Raw genomic sequence first — 22,803 nt, 5'->3', positions numbered from 1 at the left:
TTTGCCCTGTAAACTGGCTGTTTTGGTGTGTTGACATTTCTATTCTATTTATTTTAAATTAGGTTTCCCCTCTTACTGTCTCATTGGCTTAGGATGGATTAAATTGTATTATGTTTGCAAGCCCTTTCTTGTAAATTTGATGATATGCAATATATTTTGTAATAGTATAAATATGGGTCAATTCACACACTTTTAATTACTAATCTCAGTGATATACTTACAGACTTCAACTTATAAGATGGGTATAAATTTTAGCTCTCCCCCAGCCCCATGTTGTCAAGAAGAACATAGGAAATAAGCAATAAAAATCTCCACCACCTGTAAGATCACACCCAGATATTGCTGGGACTCTCTGCTAAGGAAAGACTATGCCAGAAGCCCAAATGAAAATGGAAGAATTTAGGTTGAAAATATCATCATATCCTAAACACTGCTAACATGGAAATAGCACTTTGGTTTGCAAAGCAAGCTAATATGTATCTTTGCACTGACTCTCTAAATCTTGTGGGACAGCTAATATTTCAGTTCTGATGTTACTGAGGGAAAAACGACCCTCTAAGAAACTGCAAGGGAGTTATTAGGCTAGCACGGGAAGGCAAATGAAGCCACCTGTCCCTCCTTGGGAGGAAGGTGGGAACCTGGATCTTTCTTCCTTTACATTCTCATAGCTACAGTGGCCAATTGTCTAGGATAATTAGTAGGCAAGTCTCTGCAGAGGTAGGGGAGAAACCAAAACAAAATCTTTGAAAGGCATTTAATACAAATCTATCGGGATTGTACTGAAAACTGAGAACTGTCAAGTCAGGGTGAGCACAAGCATTTGGGGTGAACACAGCTGCCTTTGGGGCCTCGCTCTCCTCTTGCTGACAATTCGTGCCACTGATATCAGCTTCACCCTCAGGCACAGTGGAGCAGGTGGAGGTGATGTCGGCTGTGGCCATCATTTGCAGCAGAGTCTGAGGAGACCCAGCATCCCACTGTCTCCTGTCCTCTGCAGCGGCAGCATCTGGAATGAACAACCCTGAGTATAAGGAAATAACTCGTTGATCTCAAAGCAAAGTGTGACTAACTGCAAGAAATAGTTCTTAGGAAACCTGGAGTCCATCAGCTGGTAACTTCAAAAGCAGAGAAATCAAGACCCTCAATCTAATACAGATTGCTATGGACCGAATGTTTGTGTGCCCCCTCGAATTCATATGCTGAAACTTAATGCCCAGTGTGATGGTATTAGGAGGAGGCGCTGTGGAGAGGTGATTAGGTCATGAGGGTGGAGCCTCATGAATAGGATTAATGCTCCTATGAAACAGACCTCTGAGAGCTCCCTCATCTTTTCCGCTAAGTGAGGACACAGCAAAACGATGGAATCGGGCCCTCACCAGACCCTGAATCTGCCAGCATCATGGTCTTGGACTTTCCAGCCTCCATAACTGTGCAAAATAAATGTTGTTTATAAGTCTCCCGGTTTATGGTATTTTGTTACAGTGGCCTGAATGGACTAAGACATAGATAGATCATAACTTACAAGACTGAAGTGATAAACAGGTTTAAAATTATTTCACTTTTATTAACATTTGACTGACTAGCCAATGTATTTAACACTAAAGAAATATTAACGGCGTGAATGGACAAATTCTTGAGGCATTTATGTGAACTTTAGTCAGGTTCCATAGAAACTGTTCCATTACCTTAATTTAAAAAATAACTTGTGTTATCATTTTCTTTATTTATCAGTATGTTTCATTATAAGAACTCTGGAGATCAGGTAAGTAGAAGAAGGAAACAAAAATTACCACAACCCCACTCTCCAGAGACCTAAAATTTCAAAATTTCCTTTTCGCATATAGTTTCTGCTTCGTTTTGAAACAAAAAAGGGGCCAAATGTTACACACCCTTTTATAACTTGTTCTTTTCAATTAGCAACATACCATACCTGTATTATTAAATATTGTTCTACACCACCATTTTAAAGAAAACATGGTATTCTGTTTCATGGATATATTATAACTTAACTAATTCTTTTTTGCTGGATTTTTAGATTGCTAGAATTTTTTACTATTATAGACAACACTTTAATGAACTCATTTGTAGTTAATTTTTTTGACATTTATGATTATTTTCCCTAGGTAAACTACTGAAAATGACAATGCTAGGGGCTAGTATTATAATATTTTCTTTACCAAAGGCTTTCACTGTTAAAGCTGAATCTATTACTAATTTATTCTGTGATTTTTTCCTATGTATTTTGAATAGCTAATTCTTCCCTAGCCAAAAAAAAAAATACTCACCTATATTTTCTTTCACTTTATTTCCTGACATATAACTTCATTTTTTTACATATAAACTCTTTGATTTTATTTTGGAATTTATTTTGTTGTATCATCATATAGGGTCTGATTTCACAATTTCCCCCAAATTGTTAACCATTTGGTCCTAGAGCATTTATCTGAGTAATTCTTTCTTTTCCCATTGACTTATGATGTGACTTTTAGCATATGCTAAATTATGATACATACTAGAGTTTGTCTAAACTTTCTCTTTTTTCATTACTTTTTTTATTCTGGTGCTAGTATCACATTGTTTTAACGACTATAATTTATATAATCCAGTTTGATATTTGGAAGGGCAAGTGCCCCTCAATGCTCTTCTTTTGTAAATTTTTTGGCTAGTTAAGAATCTCCAAGATCTCCTCACACCAGAAAAAAATCCTATTGTGCTTTTGATTGAAATTGCCAAAAATCCATATATTTATTTGGAATGAATATTTCCAATATAGAACAGTGTTATTTCTCTACATTTATTCAAATAATCTTTAAATACCTCAGTAAGCTTTTATAGTTTCCTTCATATGCTCTGCACGATTCTTGTAAAGTTAATTCCCAAGTTATATGTACACACACACACACACACACACTCACACACACACACACACTCTCACACATATCTGCTGTTGTTACTATAAATGAGATCTAAAGACCAACTGGGGAAACTATTTGCAATACGTATTTCAGGCAAAGGTTCAATTTAAATGAGTCTCATAAAGAAAAAAACAAACATGCCATTTTCAGTAGAAAAATGGATAAAGGATGTGAGCACATAATTCCCAAGAGAAATACAGATGTCAATAAACACATGGGAAATTGTTCAGCCTGAATAGTAATTACGGGAGCCCAGTTTAAATTAAGAGACCGTTTTCAGCATCAAACTAATGAAGTGATTTTTAAAAAAATCTAAAAATAAGCATACATGTCTTTTGAGACTTATAATTCACTCTCCTCTTCCCAGAGGAACTCACGCAAAGAATAACCTTTGATTTGATTCTTTTCACTGGAATTGCTTACACTGAGGCCACTCAGGGCCCTTGATAACCAAACCCTGTGGGCTGTTACTCAACCTGCCTCATTTGGTCTTTCTCTTCCAGTTGATACTGCCAAGCCCTGAGGCTCCTTCCAGAATGTTCTCTCCTTCTTTGGCTTCACTCTCTTCTGATTCTCCCAAAACTTGTTTAAACAATACAAGCGCCTGTCCTAAGCTCCATTTCCTTCTCACTCCAGTCCCAGTGCCTAGGTGTTTTCCACCACCATCAAGGTTGAAATACTGTGCATATGCTAAGGAAGCCCTGATTTGCCCCAGAGCTTTGGTCTTACTCAGCTATCACCTTCTAAACACCTCCAGCTGATGCTCAGAAAGACCTAAACTCAACATGTTACAAAGTTAAACCATTACATTATCTCTACTGACCTCCCTCTGCGTGACGTATGCACCTGTTTGGCTGGTGATAGGCTTGTCCATCTGAATTAGAAGACTGGGACCCTCTTCTCTTCCTCAGTCCCCACACTCAGCAGTTCACACCTGGTGTCTATTGTCACTGCACTGCCCTGCCCTGTGCACCTGTCATTTCCCACCTGGACCAGTCTCCTGCCCTCAGGCCTGCCCCTCCACGCATCCTTCACACGGCAGCCAGCGTGATCTTTCTCCATCACGAATAACATTTAATTCCCTTTGACTGAAAGTCATCACACAGGATAAAGCCCAAGCTCCCTGGAATGCCAAGCTGTGCAGGAGAGGTACCCCCCGACTCTCCAACCAGCTGGCACTTGAGCAACGATTAGTACTGGGGCTCAGAAAGCATGTTTTGTGCTTCCTTTCTTTGGCTCATGACAATTCTGTGATTCTGAGGGCAGACCCAGGTTTCATTCATCTCTGAGGTCCCTCCCACCTAGCACAGTCTGGCAGAAGGGAGATTCTCCACAAGATGCCTGCTGAATTGAATAAAGATTTTTCCAGGTGGAAATGAGGCAAAGTGTACGATTCCAGGAAGAGGAAACGGAGGCGAGCCAGGGTATGTGAATGCTCACATAGCTGCAAGGGAAGATGGGGCTCCAGCAGGCTGTGTGGCTCCCATCATCTGTGGAAAGAGAGAGGGGGTGATGGGGCAGGAAAGGGGGGCGGTCATCACAGGATCACGCCACGCAGTGTTAAATGTGATACTATGTGCAACAGACTGTATCCTACAGGCATTATCAAAACAAAATTTGAGTAGGATAATAATATGACAAGATGACTGTAGCAATTACTTAGAGAATGAAGGGGAAATACTAGAGAAAGGGAGGATGCATAGGAGACTAAAGCAATTCAGTGAGGGGAAGGGAAAGGGAAAATTAAGGGAAGAGCAGATATTAAATTAAGCACCTAATATATCAATTTTCACTTTAGTCCTCACAATAAGCCTGTGTGGCAAGTACTATTCTCCTCACTCCTAAGAGGAAACTGAGATTCAGAGATCTGAAGTAACTTGTGAAAGGGCACACAATCAGAAAGTAGCAGCACCACCTGGGATTCGAACTCCGTACGGTCTCCAAAGCCCATGTGTTTCCTACCACACGCACCGCTGAGGCAGGACAGGGCAAAGGGAATGAAAGAGGAGAAGACTCAGGGACATCTCAGAGTAGAAACCACCAGGCATGACAGCAGGGCTGTCGGCCTGGTGAGGGCATCACCGGAAATAAAGCCTCCCTGGGAAGAAAGGGCTCAGAAGCTGGATTGTACACACGCCGAGTCTGAGATGCTAGTGGGACTTGTCCATGGAGCCATCCAGCAGATCCTGAGAAAGATGGGTGAGTGTGGACCGGGAGAAGCGGAAGCGGAGGGGGCAGGTGAAACAGCCCCAGGAGACTGTGTGGGGCAGAGAGGAGGGTGGGTCCCAGGGGGTGTGACCCCTGGGGTGGGCAGAGTCAGAGGGGCCAGGTCTCCGTCCAGTTCAGGGTGAGGTGGGGGACAGGGGACAGTCAAATCACGGGAGGCAAGTTGAGGAGGAGAGAATTCGAGATGACTGCCAATAAAATGGTTCCTTCTCACCTGCAGCTTTGAAGGGACACATACCTGCTTCCTGGCAACAGAGTTTTTCAAATGCTTTGTCTGTATAATCTTCATGCTCCTTTATACATTTATACCCTTTAAACTTAACGTCGTCCTCAGAGGTCAAAGTTTCATTCAGTATATCCATTGCCTAAAGCAATTTCATGGTGTTTCATGAGAAATAAGCCATATTTGGGGGGAAAAAAGTTTGAAAATTATTTCATGTTCCCAGTAACATTTACCAAGGTATGCAGTAAGTATTCAATGTATGTTTATTACATGAATCGGTAGGGTTTTAAAACTAGAACTGTGTTGGAACACGACAGAAGCAGGAATGTGTTCGTTTCTTCTCCCTGTCAACAGTGATAAGCACTGATCAAGTGGCAGCTAATCTGATGCAGATTTCCTGCCTTCAATCTTATTCTCCTGCAGTTCCATTCTAAGGAACTTTCAAGGTTAGCTCATCTACGCCCTGCTTTAAGCTTTAACATTCCCAGTCAGGTCCCTGAAACTGCTTCTAATATTCCATAATGAAAGTGAAAATGATCGCTCTATTTCAAGCATTATCAAAGCAGAGAACAACAAAGGATGAACAAACTGGTAGATAAAACTGTGTGGAGTCCATTCGTTTTTCTAGCAGGCCAACTTCGGTGCCTCACTTCACAGAAGCACCGCGGATGGACCAGCCCTCAGGTTCCAACCCAGACCAAGGTCCCCAGAGCTGCTTCCTCGGGTACTCACAGCTCCGGGACACTTAGAGGGCCTAGTGGTTACAAGTGAGCGCTAACTACCACCACTCTACTGAAGTCTTTGTAGCAAAAGGCTAATAAAGATCTCAAAGATAGGTGGAGCACAGAGGATTGTTAGGGCCGTGAAAATACTCTGTATGATTCTATAATGATGGATACATGTCGTTACACATTTGTCAAAACCCAGAGAATGAGTGAACCCTAAGGTAACCTATGTACTTTGGGTGATTATGATGTGTCAGTGTAGGTTTATCAATTGTAACGAATGTTCCACTCTGGTGAGGGATTTTGATGGTAGGGAAGGCTACATGCGCCGGGGGATGGGGGCAGGAGCTCCATGGGGAATCTCTGTACCTTCTGCTAAATTTTGCCTTGAACCTAAAACTACCCTACAACATGAAGTCTATTTAAAAAAAAAAAAAAGAATCCTTCACCACATAAATCTGAAAGAAATAACATTAAAAAAGTTTTAAGCCAACAAAAAAACATGAAAGGAAGAAATTGAGTATATAATTTATATATATATATATATATATATAGGTATACACATATTCATACTTAACTTTTGGTAATTTAAAAGGCAAACTTGGAGAAGGTGAAACAGAAACACAAATCAGTTAATTCTGATATTTGTTAGCAGCTCTGGTAAAAAATGGGATTTAAAAAGATGTTGAAATCAAGTAATAAAATGAGGTCTGAGTTTCCTGTATTCACGCATTTATTGCTGTTTCAATTCAAGCCCAAGTGCATAATTGAGATTTACCCAAAGATCAGTACAAAGTTATCAATGCCAATCAAGATCTAAAATAAATGTGCATGGTTTCAGGATAACTGCTCATTTACATATTTTTTAGGTGACTGTATTAGTTGTTGACTATATATTATGTCTTCTATTTTAATCTGGCTATAATTTAAAAGTTACTATTATGAGGATAATAGCTCCTTTATAATAGAACAATAAATTAAAATGGAATAATCCATCTATAGGAATAATCTCAAGTTTAAAAAGAATGGAAGGATAAAAAATATTTTGGAAGACTTGTCTGAACACCAGACATCCTTCTAGGAAGATTTTAGAAAATGCTCCCTACCCTCTACGGGAAAAGTTCATGAAACATGCTATTAAGACACTCATTTTCTCATCCCTACCAATAGAATTTTACTTAATGGCATACCTCTTCCTCTTGGAGGGTGTCTCCATCAGAAATACATTTGTCTAAATTAATTTCAAACTTTATCCCTCTCTAGAAGAAAGCAAGAAAAAAAATCTGTTTCGCATTCCAATAAAAACCTTAAAATTACAACTCCCAACTTGATATTACAGATACTTAAAACCATTAGTCTAACATCACAAAATAAGGTAATTCCATAAAATAGTAGGGGTGAAATCCTAGAGGCAGCCCAGATTGCAAGGTGCAGATCCCCAGCCAGATTTTTAAAATGAAACTTTAAGACAAAATGTTTATTACCTTAGCTTTATGTTTTTGTTCCGGAATTTTACTTTCCTTTGTGTTCTGAAGTCCAATTTGTTTCAAGTCTCTATCAATATCCTGAACATTTAGAGAAAAATTAAAATCTAGCATTATAATATTGATCAAACAATTACATTTTCACAACACCCCTGAATTCACAGCAGGGTCTGTTTACGTTATTTGATTTCTTGAATGAATCTGATGATTGATTTGAGAATGAAAACATACCTTTTGCAAAGGAAAGTTAACAACAGTCCACTAACAACTTGGGCACAGTGTCCATTAACGTGAAATAATAATACTTTTAACACTGGCATTGCAGTGGGTAGGTAAAACGCTATAATGTGACAATGTTCATCACAGTCCAAAACAACCTAATCTAATTCAAGAACGTAATTTTGACTATAAGATCCTTCCGTTAACAGACCTATGATCTTCATCAGGAAAACAAAAAAGTGCACAGCTCATGACAGTATAAAGGAAGGACGGGGCTCTAAAAATTGATGGGCAATTTGAAGAAGGAGGAGGAGACTGTAGAAGTACTGACAAGCATTTCAAAGGAATGGTCAAGGGGTGAACTTTAGATCCTGAGCTTTCTCGGGGTTCAGTCTTGGGCCCTCTGCCCCTCTCTTCCTTAATACACAGGGGTCTCAGTAACTCCCATGAAGTTAAGAGACTCTTAAACGTGTCTCTTCAGGTTTGATCTCTCCTCCCCTCTGAGCTTCAGACTCACGTATTCGGCTCCCTGTTTGGTACCATCTTCACTTTAATATTCATTCCACAGTTTCATACTGAGCACCCACTACGGACCAGATACTGTCCTACACAATGGGTTGGTGCAGAACGTGACCAGAAGGTCCCTGCTGACACGGAACTCATGTTTTACTGGAGTAAGATAGGTAATAAATGAGTTAAAGTAATGACATAATTTCAGACGGTGTTAAATGTCATCAATAAAACAGGGTAGTAGCATAGGAAATGAAGAGCAGATGAGAATAATACAGGAAAAGCCTACGTGGCATTTGATTTAAGCCCTGGAATGGTGCTGGACCTTGGCTTGTGAAGGTCTGGGGAAAGCGTGTTCCACGTGGAGGGAAAAGCAGGGCAAAGGCTCCGAAGCGAAGCAGGGATGTGATCTCTCAGATCTTCCTGACTCAGCACATCCAAAGTGGTTCTCGAGTGCCCTTCCCCCAGAAGCTTGCTCCCCACTCTTCCCCATCTTGGTAAAATGTACTATTCCTTCCGAACCAGAAACTTATGAGTCTCCGTGTGTGTGTGAGTGTGTGTGTGTGTGTGTGTGTGTGTGTGTGTGTAAATGCTCTTTTCTCTCCACCATTTCACATTAGGTCCCTACCACCTCCCCCTTAGAATTAATTACTGCCTCGTCTACGTACTTCACACACCGCATCTGTCAGTTTGAATTTTTATCAGTCGTTTGCCCTGCAACCCTGGGAAGCGTGTTTTCCTGCCTCGCAGTATTACACGCTCTGAAACAGGACGTGACTTGGTGTCTTACTTATATCTGTGAGGCTGGCTGTCTGATTTGATTGTGTAGTCTGGTTGTCTCAATTGCATGAGAAGTGTCATACTGCTTTCTTTCCCTTAAAATACAGCTACATTAGACCCCTAAGCCCCATCCACCCCACTGGGTGGAAAATTCAACCTCAGTCCACTTTAGAGCTCTCGGCACCGCCTCCTGTGAAGGTCTCCAGGTTTTCACAAAGCAAAACACTCAGGGAGGCTGTTCAGCCTTCGCTCAGCATGGGTTCCTCTGACCTACCCTCAGTCGAGCCCTCGGGGCATCTTGAGGATGAAGGGGAAAGACCTCCCAGAAGGAAAAGAAGAGTCTTTTGAGAACCATTTGATAATTCAGCTCTGTCCGGTTCCCTATTCATGCCAAGAAGATAACTTTGAAACAGAAATTAACCGTCAGATTCACAGACCGACGCTCTGAGGCTCGGACTCAAACGCCACCAGAGGACGTTCCTGCAGGCAGTTCTCAAACTTGGCCGCACCAGCTCACCAGTTAGCTCTTGAAAACGGGACACCTGGCCCCACCCCAGGCCATTTGGAGCCCAGGTGTTTGACTTTGGTTATTCGTTGTTGTTTTGTTTTGTTTTGGGCCGCGGTGCGCAGCACGCGGGATCTTAGTTCCCCCATCAGGGATCAGACCCGTGCCCCCTGCGGTGGAAACACGGAGTCTTAACCACTGGACTGCCAGGGAAGTCCCTGTTTCCGTTTTTTAAAACTTTCCCACATGATTCTACTGCACAGGGAGGGGCAGGAACAGTGGGCTGGAGCGAACTCCCTGGGAAACACAGCATCGTCTAACAACAACCATCACCTGCACAGGTGCTTCTTCCTCAGGTGCCTCTTGGTGGATGAGCAGGTCACTCTTCTTCACCAAATATGTTTTATGACTTATTTTTGAGTCTTCCTTCAACATAAATTATACACAGTCAACAAGATTGGCTCTGCATCAGTTCTGAAGGCCACTTTCTGAATGTCCCCCGCTAGACCTGAATGGGATCTAATGAGGACATGGCTGGAGAGAGCTCTCTTATGGCTTCTTTTCTCTACGGCTCCCTTTGGTATCCCCCAAGTGCTTCTCTCCTGGGCTCTCTAGAAAAGTCTGCCGTCCATCTTCCCTGGACGCAGGCTTCCCATCGCAGACCTGTCTTAAAAACAGGGCTGATGATGGCACGAGGCTCCCCACCATTACCCAGACCTCTGCTCTGGGGAGAAGCACAGCCAGCCTGCCCCCGCCCACGGCATTTGCCATGAAGCTTTGCATGGTTCCTTCAGATGCCCTCTTCCTTAGCTCTGCCTCTCCAAATTCTACTCTTCTTCTCAGACCCAGTTTTGGCCCCATCTCTCTTCTTCCAGAAAAATCCTCCACCTGCTTGTACCACTCATCTTCACTCCCGTGCACTCACGGGGCTTAACCAGATTCAGCCTTATTGCATCATTGCTTCATATCTTTCCAACTATTTATTTAACTATTTAGAAAGAGTAGAGGTTTTAGAATCAGATATTTATTTAGTCTGCCTGGTAATATCTAAGTGACTTTGGGTGAGTTATTTAACTTCTGCTATAAGTAAAGGAGATATGTATGTGAAAGCTCTAGTTCAGAGCCCAGTGCATACAATTGAACGGTACCATATGTTCATTGCACCTATATTAGTTCGGCTGTATGCCCTCAGGGGTGGGGCAGGGTGAGAGGGAAAGATCAATTTCAGTAGTGTGGGCAGGTTCTACACAATGAGTGCGTAGTTCGAGTGCGTGTGAGACGAGAGGCCGGCTGTGTCCCCGGCTGCTCTTGGTGCCCACCAGCCCGTCATAGGAGGAACATTCCCGGGCGCTGAGGGTGTTTCTAATCAAACATAGGGGTGTTTTTCATGCATTGTGGTCTCCAGACACAGGCCAGCTATCTCATCTGGAGCTCTACTGAAAAAGCAATGATCTGAGAATTGGAAGAATGAGTTTCCAGGGTGGCACCTTCAAGGGATTTTTCAAAAATCATCTCCACTGTACTCAAATGTTGCCTTATACGGACTTTCAAATCTTACCCCTGCATGTGAGACTATTCCAGTATAGCTGAATTCAGTAAATGCTCGTCTCTTTTCCTACCCAACGGGCATGAACTTTACCTCCTGCATCTAATCCAGTTCCCGAGTAAAGTACAGCTCAGTCAATACTTATTGACTGATTCATGGGGAAGATGATCAACCATACTTTTAGTAACAGCCACTCTTAACTGAGACTGGCAGCCCCATCACTTTGGGCAGCCTCAAGTAAACCATAATAAAGTGAGGCTTCCATTAAATCTGACAGCTTTCCTACTTAAAGTTTGCATGATAAAGTTTATCTTTTCGATGAGAAGAGCATTACTTTTAATACCTGCTCAGTTGAGTTAGCTCTGAATCAATAGAGCAACGCTTCCTTTAGAAGAATGAATTTATTTACCTCCAGTTCACACTCCATCTTCTTTCTAATTTCTTTCATGTCGTTGTGGTACTGCTGGCGTATTTCTTCTAGCTGCTTCCAGTATTCCTGGAAAGCAATCCCAATCCCGAAAGGTTAAATGTTTGTGAACAACCTGACAGAATAATCTCTAGACAGCCTATGATTTTATTTTTATTTTGTTTTTTGTTTTTGGCCGCACCTCGCAGCATGCAGGATCGTAGTTCCCATGCAGTGGAAGCGCACAGTCTTAACCACTGGACCGCCAGGGAAGTCCCCAGGACAGCCTATGAATTTAGAAATGTGTGATATAGAGTAAGGGAAGAGCCGTTGCTCCCGAAAATGATAATCTGCCTTACACTTTGGCTGTGGTATTTCTCCCCAGTGAGGATACGGCCTCTTGGGATAATCTCATTTTTATATATAACCCCAAATGCATTACTGACATACAATTACTTTATATATAATCCTGTTATAGGTTGAATTTTGTCCCCCCACTCAAAAGATACGTTGGAGTCTTAAGCCCCAGGACCTCAGAATGTGATCTTATTTGGAGACTGTGTCATTGCAGATGTGAGTAGTTAAGCTAAGATGTGGTCACACTGGGGCAGAGTGGGTCCCTAATGCATATGGCAGGTGTCCTGTTAAGAAGACGGCCACACCAGGAGGATGCCATGTCCAGTGGCAGAGACTGGAGTTGTGGCTCTGCAAACCAGGGCATCTGAACATCATGGACCAACCACCGGAAGCTAACAAAAGGCAAAGAAGGATTCCACTCCAGGTTTCAGAGGGAGTGTGGCCCTGCTGACACCTTCCCTTTGGACTTCAAGCCTCCAGAACTGTGCGACAATAAATTTCTGTTATTTTAAACTGCCCAGTTTGTTGTAAGGCAGCCCTAGGGAACTAATACAAATTTCAAAAATGTTCAGGATGGACAGTTACTTTATCAATCTGAGGTAAAAAGCCTTATGAACTCATCGACACTGCATTCTCTGAGAAGGTGAAATACATATCTCTCTCTCCCCTGAACCCCAGCATGGCGCGTCACACCACTGTGTCCAACAAGTGTTTGTGTAACGGGCTCTCTCAGGTGCACCGTAGATGCTAAAAGCAACATCCCATTACAGCACAAAAGACAATGAGAGAAGTACAACGGTAGCCCTGGAAGCAGACAGTTTTAAACCTGCTCCTTCCTTTCATTTCTCCTGAACTGCAGCTCCTGGAATCCAGGCTCTTCCCCATTACTTCTTAGCTTTTGTCTCTGGTTGTGATTTGGCTCAGCAGAAGATGGACGAATACCCTATTATTAGAATGAAATAATTTAGAAAGCGTACTTGCATTTTGGAAACATCTTATGATTTGACCTTGACCCCCATCCTTTAAACAATAATTATATCATCAATCTCAGTATTTGGGAGTTTTGTTTTGTTTTTATACTGAGCAGTAGAATTTTCTTAGTTTAAGTGTGAAACATTTAAAAAGTAAAGAAAATAAAACAATTTCTGTTGTTTAGTCTAAGCAAATCAATATTTTACGCTACCATGTGAGACACCGAGATTCATTTTCTGAACTGCTAAATTATAATTGGGAAATCCAAGTCCTGTAAAAGTTTAGCAACCCCTGGGGCATGTGATTAGGTAGGGGAAGAGAATTAGAACTTTTGAGCTGTTCAAAATAAGAGCAATACAAATAGGAGGTGTATCCAAGCTCGCTCAGCCCCAGAATTCTGACACTATACTTAAGAGTAAAGGTTAACTTTCATTTCAAATAAAATACAGTAATCCCTCTTTGAAAATGTGTAGAATTCTAATAAAATAGAATCGAAGAATTGCGGCACTGAAAGGGCCCTTGAAGCCCATCTACAGCTTTTATAGAAAAGGAAATTGAGGTTCAGAGAGGTGGCATGTCCTGCCTAAGGTCACACAGCAAGTGATGGAGCCAGGGAAGGGACTAGGCTTCCCAGACCCTAACTGAAGCCTATTCCCATTATTCTTCTTTAGCTATTAAAAACCGGGGAAAGTGGAGAATAGTCTTAATCATCTATGTGGAATGAACTTTGACTTCAGGATCCATGAATATTTGTGAACAGAGAAAGCATTAGAAAATTCCTGATGGCGTCTTATATTTGGTATTTTACTTACCAATTGCTTTTCCACTTTCAGCTTATGTCGTTGAGCTTCACATCTCCTCTGAAGGTACTCGGCAAGCCTTAGGAAATACAAACGTTCAGCCTGAGTAGAAATTTTAATTCATCACAGGCACCAATTTGACAAGTGAATTTTCAGTTCTGTAATGAGACTCACAATTCACCTGTGACGTTCCGAGTTCGAGAAGTAATTCAAGGTTACAGAATGTGTACACTGGAAAAGAAGACAGCTTTGAAATCCAGAAGAAAGGGAGGTAAAGAGAACAGTAAAACTGGGGATACAGGACAGGATAGAACCCAAAAATATTCCGTTACAATGATTTTTCTTCAGGGCAGGAATCAGTCCACCCATAGTCTATGATATGTCGGAGGGAAAGAGAAAAAAACCCGTAGCAGGGTCTTCTCATGCTGTGTGCAGGTGTCTAATCTATAGCCTTGTCACCCTGACTGCACTGGTAGCTGCTCGTCTGTTGCCTGCAGGATACTCTGAGCTCCTTAGAGCAGGTCGGGGGCCCCTCCCTTCACCTCTGCTCCTCACGCTGGCTCACAAATGCTTAATGAATAAAGAAATGAGGCTTTCTCCATCTCTCAAAATGTTTAAGTGTTTTTCCAGCACAATCCTGGTCAATTCTAGTCAAACCATTTTCAGGTTTGTACCTATGTTCTAGATATTTACCTTTTTTTCAGAATTTCCCACAAGAATTTCTATAATTACAGATTGCTAAACAAAAACTACCACATTTCAGATCATAGTATGAGTTAGTGATAAAGTTCTTTGGAATTCTAGCAACTTCCTGGGCTCCAAAGACAGAACTGCCATTTCAGAAACTCCTTTAGGCACATCAGGATGAGTGGTCCCCAGTTTCTGAAGAGTCAAGTTAATAAATCAGTTGTTCAGAAATATGATGAAATCATAAGCTAGTTACGGTCTTTGGGCCTTAGTTCCCCGTCTGTAAAATGGGCACAGTACCAATCTCACAGGGGGTGATGTGAGGATTAGAAGAGACAAGTTCTGTGAAGGTTCCTGACCAGCGTCTGACACATTGATTGTGCTTGACTCAGGTGAGGGCTAACATGTAGCACTCCTCTCAGAAACTTATCTCCATGAGAAAAACTATTCAGTCATCCAGGGGCTGTTCAAGAGACATTATTTCTCTCTCTCTCTTCTCTTTCTCTCTCTCTCTCTCTCTCTCTCCTCTCTCTCTCTCTCTCTCTCCTCTCTCTCTCTTTCTCTCCTCTCTCTCTCCTCTCTCTCTCTTCTCTCTCTCTCTCTCTCCTCTCTCTCTCTCTCTCTTCTCTCTTCTCTCTCTCTCTCTCTCTCTCTGTCTTTCTTTCTCTCCCCAACCCTCTATAGGTTCTTCTTCCTCCAGACGAGTACATCAAGACTTGATTCCCATGGAATTGAAGCTCTGATAGAGAGAAAGCTGGGCGGAGGCTTGGAATAACAGTGAGGAGGGGTTACCAGTCATCAGAGGGGCATCCTGGAACACCGTAAGATGATGGGCAGCAGCATACAGGGAAGAGAAGGACCTTTCTACCATTTTATGTGAGAGTTTGGGAGATACAATCATACATAATCAAAATAATTTGATAGTTTGACAGCTCTCATATCTAGACAAAGGGTGGAAGACACAGTTTCCCAGTGGCTGAGAAAAGGGAAAGGGAGCTTTGTGCCTGTACCTAGTTCTTATGTAAAATATGTCATTCATTAGTTGAGTCCTATATGAATATTATAATTTGAACGAATGGAACACATAACTTTTGATGATCATGGAGGTCATTTAAAATATGTTATGAAGATGGAAAAAACCCATAACCGCACCCAATATCTTTAAAAATAAAATGTCTACTTTTCCCATCACGCATTTCTGGAGAAATCATTCTTTTATTATTCTTGTTTATCTAATGTTCATTAGCTATCTGATGAGATCACCATCATATAGACTCATATGTTTCATTATTTGTCCAAACTTTCAACAATAAATAACCACAGACACCAAAAATTAGCAAATTCCCAACACTGAAAGAAAAAGTGTGATGGCAAAAGCATTTTTAAAACATGCCCCTCAGACTTAGGTCTTCAGGGCTGTGGATGGGTGTCAATCATTCTGATCATAGAACACTGACATCAGTGTGAAAGAAACCATAACAAGTATTGTAGATCTGTAGAAATTTGTTATGGAGTAAACTTTTTGAAAGTACACCATAATTATATTATTTTCTTTCTAATACATCCATATTCTGAAAAATCCGAAGAATATAAATGCTAAATGAAATATATTTCACTTTTCAGTAGGTGTCAAATTATAATTTGATTACAATTCAATTATTATTAATAATATTAATATTTGGAAAATGATACATATACAACTATTTTCATCACTCCCGGATAGTGGAATTTACTAGGAAAAAGAAAAGACATTAAAAATTCAAGAGCATTAATCTGTTCCCACAGTCAAATGGCTACATGAATAAGATTAGCTACATCAAAGTTAAGATGAAAAAGGGTCAAGGGAACTGTGAATTAAGTATTTAAAATGAAGAGTCTGGAAGTTCTTTCCAGATGTTTTAGGAGAATCTGGAAGGACTTCAGAATAAATGTTGATATAGCAAACTATTTTCAGAGGACCCAAGTTTAAGTAGACTATGACATTACCATTGACCTGAAGATGGACTGTGGCTTTCTTCCTGATTATAATCCTCCTCAACTCTGGTATCTTTCTGAGGAACATAGTGGTAATTTTGTCCATTGGCTCTCTCCCTCAACAAGTCAAGTTGATCATAATAATGATCATAATGTCCACACACTGCAGCAAGTTTGGGCCTTTCTACCATTTTTATCTGCGGGATTAAAAAGAAGAGAGATATTTTTTAAATACATGATTAAAGTCTGTAACAACTGACAGTTTGATAGTGACCATAGCTATGACAAGGCATTGGAGCTATCTCGTTTTTGCTTTAGACTTGTTTTTGAGTAATCTTAGAATCCCCAAATCCTAGAACTGAAAAATGTTTTAGAAGTCTAAGTACTGTAGTGCAGTAGTTTATAATTTTGCTAAGGTGTGAATATGAATCATGTATACTTCATGGCTAGTGTATCAGAAATACCTAGCGAGTGAGTATCTATCCAACCCAAGATCTGAAACTAAACTCAGCATTATTATTTCTTATTTTTCATAAATTTATTTACACCTTACTAGACTTTATGGGAGAATACTGTATTGTGCAACTCACAGATTTGGGGATTTGCAAAACGTTTAGGTTCTGATAAATTTACTAAATACAAAATGGCAACATGACTGGAAGGAAAGAAGATGCTGAATCACTCAGAGTCAATTCTTCCCATGTAAACACAAGGAAAGTCATGTAACAGCTGTGACCAGCTTATGACCATCTCAAGCTATGCCTCACCACCTTTCCCAACCAGAACAGAATGAGAGGAGAACCAGAAACAAACGTTTATCTTAGCATTCCTTAGTAGAGGCCACTGAGCTGGAAGACAAGAATCAGACCAGATTAACATATGAAAACCAGTCAAGACCCTGTTGCTAAATAGCAAAATAGGGTCAATTTATGGTGACCATGCTGTCCACTTAACAGTTGCTAACAAAAGAAAAAACGAAGATCAAACCTTTGGAAAGGTCTGGAACTTATAACTGGAAATACGAATAACCAAACAAGTGGTTAAAACTGAAATATACTCACTGTAAAGAAGTAACACATTACATTCTTTGTTCTTCTTAATGCTGTATGGCTCATATATATATACATACGAACCATATGGAATTGTAGATATTTAACCATCTTTAACTTACAAAAATGGCACATTTATATATTCTATTCAAATATTAAAGTAAATGTATATAATTTTCCTTATCAGTCTAAAGATAGATTGTATATTTATTTTAAAAATCTTTTAAAGTGTGAAGTCGTTTTCTTAGTTTTACAATGTTTGCCTATGTACAACACAAAGAAGTTACTACTAATTACTTGAAAAATGGCTAGAAATAGAGAAAAGTATTAGAAGGAAAAAACAGCTTCTTTAGGATTTTCTCTAAAGTCCCAAATGGTAATGAGAACATCAGAGGTGGCTCCTATGCAGGCCCGTTCATTTCACTGCATTAGGAGAAACTTTCAAAGGATTAAGAAAATGTCAATGGGTTCGCCTAACTCCATCCATCCATGAGTCTTTTAGATGTTTGTTTTTGGTTTTTTTTTTGTCTCCTACAGGGTTTGCTACAGAGTATTCTAAATCACAACATACTTTATACCATGAGCCGCCTTCTTTTTTTTTTTTTTTTTTACCATAAGCCTTCTTTTAAAATACAATTTTTCAATTAAAATACAATAGCCATTTTTATGTACCAGAAGCATTTCACTAGCATAAACTAAAAGATTCAACATTCTGCTGAAGTGGATTCAAATAACTGGCATGAAGAAACTCTGGGGAAAAAAAAATCAATGATTATATAATAAAAATTTCTCAATTATATGTAACATCAGAATTAGGAGTATGAAATGCATGTTTTCCGCCACTATGCTACTCACTTGTCCTACATAGAAAAACCTTATTTACTTAAAGAAATTAAAAGAATTTGAATTATAAAAAGAAAACCAAAACTAATGTATGGAATACTTATAAGGAAATACAGCATTGTTAAAAATAACAACTTGAAGCCGTCCCATGAAGTACCATCTTAATGTTCATTACAGAATTTTATTACAAGCACAAAACTAGTGAACCCCAAAGTAATGACCTTGTACCTCATGAACATGTGCAAGTAGTTCTGTAGAATATGCCATCCACTAAAAAAAACAGAGGAAGGGTTTAGCATGACTTACAGATATGGGCTTCTGGACTCCAGCTGGCGGTCTCCATTCATTTCTACATATGTCCTTCCTCCTTGATCTTGGCAGGCACTTTCCCTGGAATCTCACTTTCTGCATTTTAAAATCTTATTTAACCAAAATAAAACAACTTAATTTTTTAAAAATTTCCACATCATTAATATTATGCTTGTGAGAGTATAAGGGGCATTTCATAACACAGTAAGCTCTCTTTAACCAGAGACATTTATACCCATGGAGAGAAGTGCTGATGGAAAATTACTACACATGTTCTTTGAATGGAGGAAACCATTTTTTCCAGTGTTCCTTTACATATTTCCAGTAATACATAACACTACTTTTTAAAAATTGGGGAATTAGCATTTATGGAAACAATATGCATAACATAATGGCATATTTAGTAATTAAGTTATTAACTAAATTAATTTAATTACAATTAATTAAATGTAGTCATCAGAGCTTGGGTTATCAGGCCACAGCATTCATGTTGCATTGTTGTTTGAAATGGATGAGTAGGTCTTCGAATATGTTTGTGTTTGTCACCTTCAAAATGTGTTCTTGGGACTTCCCTGGTGGCACAGTGGTTAAGAATCCGCCTGCCAGTGCAGGGGAAGCAGGTTTGATCCCTGGTCCGGGAAGATCCCACATTCCACAGAGCAACTAAGCCCGTGCGCCACAACTACTGAGCCTCTGCTCTAGAGCCCGCGAGCCACAACTACTGAAGCCCGCGCGCCTAGAGCCCGTGCTCTGCAACAAGAGAAGCCACTACAGTTAGAAGCCTGTGCACCACAACGCGGAGTAGTCCCAGCTCGCCGCAACTAGAGAAAGCCTGCGCGCAGCAACGAAGATCCAACGCAGCCAAAAATAAATAGAAAAAAAAATGTGTTCTTGTTTTCCTATCTGTCCTATATTAGAAATGTAGACAATACACTTTCTCTCGTCCTCTACTTACTAAATGTGCTCAATCTAGACTAACATATAACGATGGCAAACGAGATTAAACACGGCAGAGTCATTAATTCACTTTCCCTTTGTAACTTTTCTCACTTTTAGTTTCTCCATCACAGTGGATAATATTCCCCCATTATCCATTCCTTGGAGAGATTTTCTACTTCTCATCCTTAAAGTTGAGACATTTGGTTATGGCCAAAAATCCTGATGCTCTTATTTCAATTATCAATTGAATTAGTAATTTTTCTCTTTAATGTTTGTCTGTCTCTCTTTCACACACACACACACAGTACTTCATCAGCTGATTCCTAACTCCACCACTACAACTGCTGCTCCATTTATCATTACCATAAAGTATCAGCTGCTTTCTTTGGGGGTCACATAATAACGTTCTCCCACTGTTACCAGTTAGGTCCGAGATCCTAACTTCAGCTCCAACAGGCCTCTGCAGGAGAACTCTTAATCGCCAGTCCATTCTATTTCAGAAAAATAAGCTTCATTTCATGATTCCATGTCTGTCTGTGAACCTTCTTTGACTCTCTATCCCTTCCCTACACAAAAGTTAAGTTTAGATTCTACCTCTTTGAGCATCTCTTTATCAGCAAATCCACTGCTTCATCAAGTTTTCCGGACTGATGAGAAGAGAGGAGATGAATCCTCCAGGTCATGCATAAACTAGATACACAGGCACGCCCCCAGGTCACCACTTGACAAGATAATTTTTCTTCTGCTTATACTGCCCATATTTTTTAAATGTCCATGTTCAACATATTTGGAGGAATTTCTCTGCTAAAGTTATCAGCCATATATTATAAATCATTGCGTGAGACACAATCAATGTTTTTTGATTGCATGGTTAAATCATTCTTACCTGGGACCACCTTCTCAGCAGGTCGAGAAGCAGACGATCTTGCTTTATGTCTGAGGGTGTGATTGAATTCTTCCTGAATGACCTAAAATCAAACAGTGTGTCAGGACCTGCTAGTAAAAATCTCTGTCAAAATCCAAACAGAATCGCCTCAAAACTCACCTCGGGAGTCAAGTATTTGGCCATAAGATTCTCTAAAAAGGGCCTTTTCAAAATGGAACTAATGGATGGTCGAGCTCGGGGAGATACTTCAAAGAGCTGGGATATTAAGGACTGTAGGTCATGGGAAAACCTTGGAGATATTGGGGGAACACGAGCTTGACAAATCTTCAGAACCAGCTGGTGTAAGTTGTTACCCTCAAACTGAAAAGACAAGGAATGGTGATACTAAATCAGAGAAAAATTCAATGCTAGTATTTAAAGTAATATCAAGAAACAAAACAATGTTATATAGCTTTAATTAGAAGCACTATGGTCTACCCTGAACTGTTTCCATCAACTAATCTTTCATGAGTAGATACTGTAGGCGGTTATTCAATGAAATGTCATCCTACTTAAAAAAGGGTTTTTTTAGGTTTTTTCTTAGTATCAAAATATTTACTCATTCTAAAAAACTGGAAAGTATAGGAAATTATAAACAGGCAAAATACATACAATTTCACCACCCAGAGGTATATTTCCTTCTAGTCTTTTTAAAAATAATGTTTATTTTACAAAGTTGAGATCATAACAATATGAAATTTTATATCTTGCTTTTTAAATTAATATAACATAAACCATTTCCTCAAAAATTCTTCATAAACCAGAAAACATTCCATTGTATGAAATCATCATTATTTACACATAACGATAATGCTGGGCAGAATGGCGTGGCAGAAAAGATCGGGTTTGGCTTAGACACTTACTATCTGACACTTACTATTTGAAAATAATGACAATAACAACAAAACGACAGCTGTGTACAAAAGAGGTAACATAGATGGTCTAAGACTGCTATCCTTAGAAAGGCCTGCTTACATGGGCCCTTGGCTGGCATCTGGGAACTTGGATTTCAGGAGAGTTCTCACCATTCCCAAAATGTTCCGAGTGGCTCTCTTTTTCCCCACATTGTGCAAACAACATGGTTTATGCTGAATACCTGCTCTCTTCCTGGGAATCTAGAAGCTTGGCACTTGCTAGGCAGAGGTGCCTACATGACCAGTCCCAACAAAAACCCTGGACACTGGGTCTCGAATGAGCTTCCCTGGTAGATTACATTTCACATGTACTGTCACAACTTGTTGCTGGAGAAATCAGTGCCTCCTGTGTGACTCTACTGGGAAAGGCTCTTGGAAGCTTGTGCCTGGTTTCCGACAATCTTCGCCCCACGCACCTTTTCCCTTTGCTGATTATGTATTGATACGTTCACACATAATTTATTTTTATGGAAATATGCCACAGGTACTATTCTCCAACTTGGATTGTGTACTTTATAATATAGCTTGGATATCTTTCCATGTCAGTATATATGGAGCTGTCATTCTTGTTAATAGCTTGTTCATATAATTTTTAACAATCTAATAAAACCAAACATTAACCTTTTCCTCTCAAGAGGTTAATTTCATTTATGTAGTTCAAGATTAATCTGACGATTAATATACTTACAGGATGTCTGAGTGTGCAGAGCTCATATAAGACGCAGCCAAGAGACCAAATATCCCTGGGTAAGATAAGAGTTGACAGGCTAAGAAATATCAGTAGTTCTCAATGAAAACCTCTAACCTTACAGTACATTATATTGGTGCATCTTTACAGTTTTACATAGGTTGACAAGTTTTCACAAATGCTTTCAGTACATTATCAATTCTTAATGAAACTAGAGGGAAAATTTGTAGTTTGTCAGAATCCTAGCAAAGAAAAGGTATACAGGCTTTGCTAGAATCTGATGGCTCAATATTTACTTCATGTGATGAGCTCGAAGAAAATGTGTCCATGTGTGGAATCTTGAGCAATTTGGAGGAGGAAGGCAGAACTCAAACATGGATTTGTTTGATTCAAAGGGTGACATCTGGTTGATTTAGAAAGGAATATTCTATTCAAGGCTATTGACAAAACCAAAGTTAGACTAAGTGATGACCAGAGTATCTGGTACTCAATGAACTTGAAAAAAATGTGCTAAAACTAGGCCTGTGCAGGTGTCCAATGAATGACCTTTTGACCTCAGAGGGCCCAAAACACCACCCTCTGATCATGCTAAACACCTCCATTTTTGAACATGCATCCTATGAAGGAGGTAACTCAGATATGTGTATCCAGAACACCAGTTACCTCACCTCTTCCCTACCTCCAATCCTCCTTCCCCAGGCCTAAGACCACGCCAAAGACCACACGTAAATATCTCAAGCCCCTCACCTTCAGGGAGGCAGATCTAAGACTTGTACTCCAGTCTCCTCATTTGGCTGCCTTGTGAAT

The 22,803-nt window shown here is 40.1% G+C and overlaps 1 protein-coding gene across 1 annotated transcript in view; it reads right to left on the bottom strand.

The window, feature by feature from the left end:
* NEK5 (NIMA related kinase 5) overlaps positions 1–22,803 on the bottom strand; it is a 65,063-nt gene that overhangs the window by 18,058 nt on the left and 24,202 nt on the right. Inside the window, exons 8-19 of the mRNA XM_060287929.1 lie at positions 21,997–22,051; positions 20,515–20,715; positions 20,356–20,437; positions 18,528–18,640; positions 16,342–16,526; positions 13,681–13,747; positions 12,723–12,839; positions 11,543–11,629; positions 9,921–10,013; positions 7,574–7,654; positions 7,280–7,348; positions 5,380–5,506 (exon numbers count right to left, since the gene is read on the bottom strand). Coding sequence (XP_060143912.1) covers positions 5,380–5,506; positions 7,280–7,348; positions 7,574–7,654; positions 9,921–10,013; positions 11,543–11,629; positions 12,723–12,839; positions 13,681–13,747; positions 16,342–16,526; positions 18,528–18,640; positions 20,356–20,437; positions 20,515–20,715; positions 21,997–22,051 — 1,277 coding nt within the window. The remainder of the gene's footprint in view (positions 1–5,379; positions 5,507–7,279; positions 7,349–7,573; positions 7,655–9,920; positions 10,014–11,542; positions 11,630–12,722; positions 12,840–13,680; positions 13,748–16,341; positions 16,527–18,527; positions 18,641–20,355; positions 20,438–20,514; positions 20,716–21,996; positions 22,052–22,803) is intronic.

The sequence above is a fragment of the Globicephala melas genome, chromosome 18 (genome assembly GCF_963455315.2).
Source record: "Globicephala melas chromosome 18, mGloMel1.2, whole genome shotgun sequence".
Classification (NCBI taxonomy): domain Eukaryota; kingdom Metazoa; phylum Chordata; class Mammalia; order Artiodactyla; family Delphinidae; genus Globicephala; species Globicephala melas.
The sequence above is the reverse complement of the archived record's forward strand: the minus strand, read 5'-3'. Positions and strand labels throughout refer to the sequence as shown.